At 39.8% G+C, this 7,185-nt stretch overlaps 1 protein-coding gene across 1 annotated transcript in view; it reads left to right on the forward strand.

Annotated features, from left to right (window-relative positions):
• Window positions 1-4,666: 4,666 nt before the first annotated feature.
• Window positions 4,667-7,185, forward strand: part of MBTPS2 (membrane-bound transcription factor peptidase, site 2) — a 76,480-nt gene continuing 73,961 nt past the window's right edge. The window contains exons 1-2 of the mRNA XM_012656313.1: window positions 4,667-4,911; window positions 6,460-6,486. Of these exons, the coding sequence (XP_012511767.1) occupies window positions 4,667-4,911; window positions 6,460-6,486 (272 nt within the window). The remainder of the gene's footprint in view (window positions 4,912-6,459; window positions 6,487-7,185) is intronic.

A 7,185-nucleotide genomic window follows, 5' to 3' on the forward strand; every position in this document is an offset into this window, starting at 1 on the left:
GCTCACTCGTGTACTTGTGGGCAGGGTTCCATTTCTCATAGGCTGTTGATCCAAGGGCCTCAGCTCCTTGCTGGCTATTGGCAGGACGCTGCCTTCAGCTCCTTGCCGCATGGGCCTCTCTATAGAGCAGCTCACAACATAGTAGCCTGCTTCATCAGAGCAAGCAAGGGAAGGGAGTCAGAGAAAGAGAATAAGCAAGACAGAAGTCACAGTCTTTTATAACCTAATCACAGAAGTGATAGCCCATCATTTTTGCTGTATTCTATTAAATATTTGTTAGAAGCATATCACTAGGTCCAGCCCACACATACAGGGAGTGGATTACACAAGGTATGAATACCAAGAGGCAGGGGTCACGAGGAGCCATTTCAGAACAGCCTACCACAACTGGACGCCATGCTTCTAATCCTGAACCTAAAATTGTGACCTAAAGAAAAACCCCACATTAATGATTTAGTTTAAGTGACCCCAGGCTAATGAGAACCCTAGGTACTTGGCAAAAACAAATGTCAATCCTCTCTGGAGGAACTTACCTTAAGCCCAGGCATTAAGTACTTGCACCAGATAGGGTCTCAACAAACATGAGTTTGCCATGAAAAAGAAAAAAAACCACAGGTCACTATAAGCGACAGTTAACAGAAACAAAGGACCAGACATGCAGATACTACAGATACTGGAATTATCAGCTATATAAAATAGAATAAACATGTTTAATATGTAGAATTGAAAGTATGACTAAGGAACAAGACAGAGTTAAAAAATGTCAAATCACATTTGAAACAAAAACAATTTCAAGAAATAAAAAATAAAATAATTAGAATTATAAAATGAATAGACTGATTAAAACAGCAGATTAGAGACAGTTGAAATGAGAATTAATGAACTGAAAGATTTCAAGAAATTACTCAGAATGCAGCAAGGTAGCACATTGGTAGAACCAAGGTTTAAGGACAAATTTTATTCAAGTGACTGTGTAAAGCACCAAGTGAATGCAAAGAAAAATTTCACATATATATATGAAATAAAAAATACAAGTGAGAACAACACTTTCTGAAAAGATTCAGAAAATATTTTCTTCAACTGGTACTTGAAGCTTCCATTTGTGGGACTACTTCAATCAAACTGCACCACCATCAGCAACAACACCAAGACTAGGATTTTAAGTGGAGATGAATCTTTACCTTACTCAGTTCCTATTAAACAAAAAGAAAAGCTTAATAATTTTGTGGCAGCATCAACACTAGCAGTATCCCATAATGGCAGAGCTAACCAAATATTATCTGCCACTGTATCCTCCTTAGGTAAAAGTGAGCATCTATTTATGTTGTAGACAGCACTAGTGTTTACTTCTGGGAATATTCTTCTCTACTTCTAGGTGTACTGGGGCTTGCACTTCCCCTGCCCTTTAAGTGAGGCACAGCTATTTAACTAGTTTTGACTAATGGAACAGGGGTGGAAGTAACGTGCATATCGGGGGTTATAGCATTTCACTGTCAGTGGTAGACTCCCTAGTCCACTCTTTCCCTACCCTGGTAAACCCTAAGCCTCATCTTGAAACATGGACATGATAAAACGGTGGAGTCTCCATCAGCCTACTACCCTCCTCCCACTGGCACATCCCGCCAGCTTATGATGGATATGCAGCACAAACAAAAAATAAATATTTGTTGTTTTAAGCCACTGGACTTTAGGGTTTGTTTCCAAAGCATAACCTAGCTTATCCTGGCTGGTGCAATTTAGTGTTGGTGTCATAAATGTAGAGTATAATGACCCCAGAAGCAAACTATCTGTTTACATTGATGAGAAATAAATATTCCTGAATGCAATGTCAAACTTTAAAAATCGAAAATTGAAAAAATTGAAAATACTAGCCAGGCATGGTGATGCACGCCTGTAGTCCTAGCTATTGGGAGGCTGAGGCAGGCGGATCACTTAAGACAAGGAGTTTGAGGCCAGCCTGGGCAACATAGTGAGATCCCATCTCAAAATTTTAAAGAAAATTTGAATACTAATATTTTTTCAATTGATAAATAAAAATTGTGTGTATCTATCATGTACAACACATTGTTTTGAAATACATATACATTGTGGAATGGCTAAATGAATACTAACATTTTAATAATAAAACTATAATGTTAATATAAAAATTTAATTTTTATATTTCATGTGTATTCTTTTATCTCCAAAGTTTATTACAGCATGGCGATATTCTGCTTCAGCCAAATATTGATTTTTAACATGAAGCTGCTTTGCATTCAGCCAAAATATATATTTGGTACCCCCACTAAAAATAATATACTAAATAAAAATGATACAAATAAACACTTGGCTATGTGTCCTTTATTTAAAATAGTTACTTCAGAGAAACCTGAAATGATTTGTAAATTAAGTCACAAATTGATTCCAAGGAAGAATACCTTGATCTTCTAGAATTCAGGTATTCTTTGCTGCCATCTTGCATCTTCTATCTTGTCTCTTCTGCTGCCACTAGCTAGCTTCTGCTACTGCTAAATTCCAGCAACCAGCAGGATTCAATTCAGTGCTCTGTTTTGATTGCTGGGTCCCTGATGAGAACGCCAAGTCAGTTGAATAACTTAATTTTTAAGCTGTAAACAGAAAAGCACAATCAACTCATTTCCTATATACTTTGGGCTATCAGAAAGCCACATGGTAGCTGGTACTTGTCCCAGTAAGTGGTCCAGACAAGGCTTCAGGCTAACAAAAGAGAAGCCATTTCAATTCTTAATATTCTCCTCCCAGGGAAGAATATTGTTAAAAACTATGAGTCATATATGAGCAAACAAAGGTCAGATCAAACACAATAGTGTGCCAATAATCTTAGTATAGTTCTAAGTTTTAACAACTTCAGAAGTATAAATTCTATGAACTTACACAAAACATAATTTGAAAGTAAAATTATTTAAATTTCCTTTATGTTTATTTGGTTTTGTGAATTTTTGAACAGTAAATGTATTTTAATTTTTTGTTTCAGTCAACATTTGCTATCTACTGTTAGAGGGACTAAAAAATGTAAAACTTAAAATTTTTTAAAATTCACAAAATGAAATAAGCATATAAGAAATTTAAATAAACTTTATACGTGATGGTTTTTGCAAGTTCATAGCATTTATACTTCAGAAATTATCAAAGCTTAAAACAGCACCAAGACTTTTGGAACACTTGTATATGGAAAACTGTGGAGTCACAGGGTACTTGAATATAAACTTTACATATATAATTTATACTCAGCTATGTCCAAAGAAAATTGAAGCCATTTATAACAACACATATACACAAACAGATATAAAACTGAGTCATAAGACTTCCTGAAGCAGCAAAGACATGTTGCTAAGTGATTAAAACTTTAGGAAAAGTATGAGAGACAGAGGCAAATTAGTAGCAATATCTGTAATACAGGTTTCTGGTATTTTCACTTGGAAAGGGGTTAAGGGTCCATTTATACTTGTTCTTAAGATAGTATTATGTTCTCTATATTTTGGTATTAGTATAATATTATTGCTAATGATGCTTTTCCACGAAAGTTAAAGAACTTTTAAAGATGAATATTAATAGAATATAGAAAAACAATAAATATTAGTTTTCCTTCCTGTTAGAGATTATCTAGTTCAGTGGTTCTCAACCTTGGCTGCACAGTGCAATGACCTAAGGACCTTAAAAAATATAAATGCTTGGGTCCCAGTGAGCTTCTGCAGATTGATCTAAGCTGCAGATCTAGGCATCTGGAATTTTAGAAGCTACTTGGTGATCCTAATGTGCAGTCAAGGGTGAAAACCACTGCTCTAGTTCAATATATAATCAGGTATACATCAGCATTAAAATGCATAGATGTTCAGAGCTCCAATTTTTAACCGTTAGCACCAATCTTAAATTTTATAATGGAAGAAATTGAAAAAAGAAACTACTTTAATCAACATGAATAAATGGCAAAAACATATTGATTGAAATAACCCAGACACACAGAGGACCTATTGCATCATTCTATTTAAATAAGGTTAAAAAAAAATCAGAACGTGGGGGGAAGGGAGGATTGATGGGAAGGGACGCGAGAAGGAAATTCCTGAGACAGAAATGTTCCTCTATTTTGATTAGGGTACATGGATATATACATTTATCAAAAGTTATTGAAATGAACAACTGAGATCTATATGTATGACTTAGCTATATGTAAATTACACTTCGAAAAAAAGAACGAATCAACCACAATTAATTTAAAACTGGATACCTATGACAGGGTCGGGGAGGTAGACGATTATTACTTCAGATCATCCCCAAACCCTCGCTAGATTAAAAGGAACAGCAAACCCCAGACCAGAACTGGCGAGAATGGAGAGCAGACAGCAGGGAGGGCCAAAGCCTCAGAAATAGCTAGAAGGCTAGGCGCCATAACTAAGCCGCTGCCTGGACGGCGACGCCCGAATGTCCCACAAAAATAAGCCCCCGCGCCATTTTCCGGTATTCCCAAGCACGCCCGTGTGTCCCCGCCGGAAGAGTCCGGAGAGAAACGTCGCCACCGCGGGAAAGGAGCCGGCTGTAGCTTGGTTCCTGCGCGGATGCTGGGGCTGTAAGGCGCGGCGCGGTCGGCTGTTTGCGGCGCAGGGAGGAGGACATCAGGGCTCGCCTTCCCGCCTCTGCCGCTGCCGCCGCCATGATTCCGGTGTCGCTGGTGGTGGTAGTGGTGGGTGGCTGGACTGCAGTGTACCTGACCGACTTGGTGCTGAAGGTGAGGGCCTCGGGCCTAAGGCTCAAGCCCGCGGTGCCCAGGGCCGGAGCGGAAGGCCCTGCGTCGCCCCAGGCCTTCTTTTTTCTTCTCCTGCCTCGCGCCTCCCGGGCTGGAAGCCACGCGGCCGGTGCCCACGTGCGGCCTTCCGCGTGGCGCGTCGGCCCCGTGGAGTAAATAAAGTGCTGCTGGCCGCGGGAGGGGTGTGGCGGTCTGCCCGGCTGCCGCTGTCGCAGTGCGGGGCAGTGCAGGCCCCTCAGCCTTCGGGTCGTGCCCGGGAGGCGCCGGTGGTAGGCTTGGGAGGGACGGGGGCCCTGCCAGACCCCGCGGCAGCAGTGCACCAGAGAGGAAAATAAAACGTCTGCTTAGGAAAGACTATTGTTTTCTCTCGTTTTTTCAAAGATCACGACCCTCTAAAGACTCTGGTATTGGAATGAATCTAAATCAAGTCGTGATTTAGAGCAGTGGTCTCAAATTTTAAAATGCATATGGTCATCTGGTGTTCCAGTTAAAATGCAGATTCTGATTAAGCAGATCTGGGTTAAGGCCTAAGATTCTGCATTTCTACCCAGTTCCCAAGTGCTACTGATGCTGCTGGTCCAGAGACCATACTTCAAAGTAGCATACCCAAGTAGCAAGGATTTAGATAATCAGTTTCTGACTACTCGAATTCTGATTTGCACCCTGCACCCCTTTCTTCACACTACCCACACACACCCTGGGTGCACGGTGCATTTTTCAATAATTTGGGAAGGGTAGCAAAAAATTAGCAGTTGTCTGACCACATGCTTCAAGCAGCCTTTTGGAATTGACTAGGGAGGTGGGGGCAGGAAGTAACAATATGTGTGGAATAAGATCATATAAATTCTCAAATGTTTAATAAGACTTCCAATTATGAATAATAAAACCTTCATGTTATGAATACCATTTTAAACAGAAAACTATTGTGTGTTTTAGATTTAACAATAAAATGAAATGAGACTTGTGCTTTGTTGCATTTAAACTTGTAAAGTGCAGGAGGTTATAAGGGATAGTCTTTAGAGTAAGGGCTGGGCTCTGCCACTTCCTAGCTGTTGTGACCTTGGGCAAATTTCTATTTGTGTCTTGGTTTCTCATCTTTAAATAGTGATAATAACAGGATCTCCTGAGATTATAGAGAGGATTACATTAGTGTATCCACATAAAGTTTTGCTACTCAACTTGAAGTTCAAGGACCGGCAGTGCTTGCATTATCTGGGAGCTTGTTAGAAATGCAGAGTCTCAGGCCTCACCCCTGACCTACAGAAGCAGAATCTGCATTTCAACAAGATCCCAGGTGATTCCTCTGCACATGTTTGTTTGAGAAGTGTGGATATAAAGTACTTGACATAGTGCTTAGTATAGTGCTTAGCATGTCATAAGCAATACAGACCACAGTGATTTTGTTGTTTGGGAAAAAAGCCACATAATTTCCTCATGTTGCATATGTGGAAAAAAAGCCAAAATAAAAAGAACTTTTCAAACCTCTACAGTCTCTGTCACAAGTGTGTGAGGTGATCAGGATGTCACTCTAATTTCAGTGACAGCCCCGAACTCCCTAAGAGAGCAGTATAACCTGAGCAAAAGACCTGACATTCAGGGTTATCCGCCTGGGGAATGGAGAAAGCTCGACTTTTAGGAGCCTGTACCTTTGGCTTTTCTGCTTCCGGCTGGATATGTTGTTCCACCTTTGGTTTTTCTAGGATTTATGAAGTAGATATCTGCCGGAGGTATGTGTCACTCTCCTTTTCCAAGTTCTGGAAAACAAGCAGGTTTTAAAAACCACCTGAAGACTGAGAGCAGAGAACATTACAGATCCAAAGCAAATAAATACCTATATTCAGGTGCAGGTCATTTTTTATGACTGTGATAGGGCTGAAATACCCTTCTGGGATAGAGTTAAGTTTCTCACATGAGTGGGCATCAATATGACAAAATACCTACTGTGCTTACTGTAACTATGTCAGGTATAAAACCCAGCCTTATGTTATCCAAAATCCTACATTAGTCAGGGACTCAAACTTCTCTAAAAATAAAACTCTTGTTGGGGCTGTGTATAAGCAGTCATCCCCACAACTCCAGAGAATTTAAGAGATGTTACTGAGACCAAGATGGCTTTATATAAGTTTTATACTTTTATATGATCAAAATCAGCCTAACCTCTTAGAGTTGTTGCTCAGAAGAAGGTAGAAAGCACTGATAACAACTAACCTGTCCCTTCTATTGGATTGGTCGGGGGTCTTTTTAACTTATAACACAGGCTTCCAGACCTGTGTTGTCCAATATGGTAGCTATTAGCTACATGTGGCTATTGAGCCTTTGAAGCAGAGCTAGTCCAAATTGAGATGTGTTGTAAGAGTAAAGTTGACACCAGATTTCAAAAAATTAGTTCCAGAAAAAGTATCTCAACAACTTCTTTATACCGATTA

The sequence above is a fragment of the Propithecus coquereli genome, unplaced genomic scaffold, assembly GCF_000956105.1.
Source record: "Propithecus coquereli isolate 6110/MARCELLA unplaced genomic scaffold, Pcoq_1.0 Scaffold50, whole genome shotgun sequence".
Classification (NCBI taxonomy): Eukaryota; Metazoa; Chordata; class Mammalia; order Primates; family Indriidae; genus Propithecus; species Propithecus coquereli.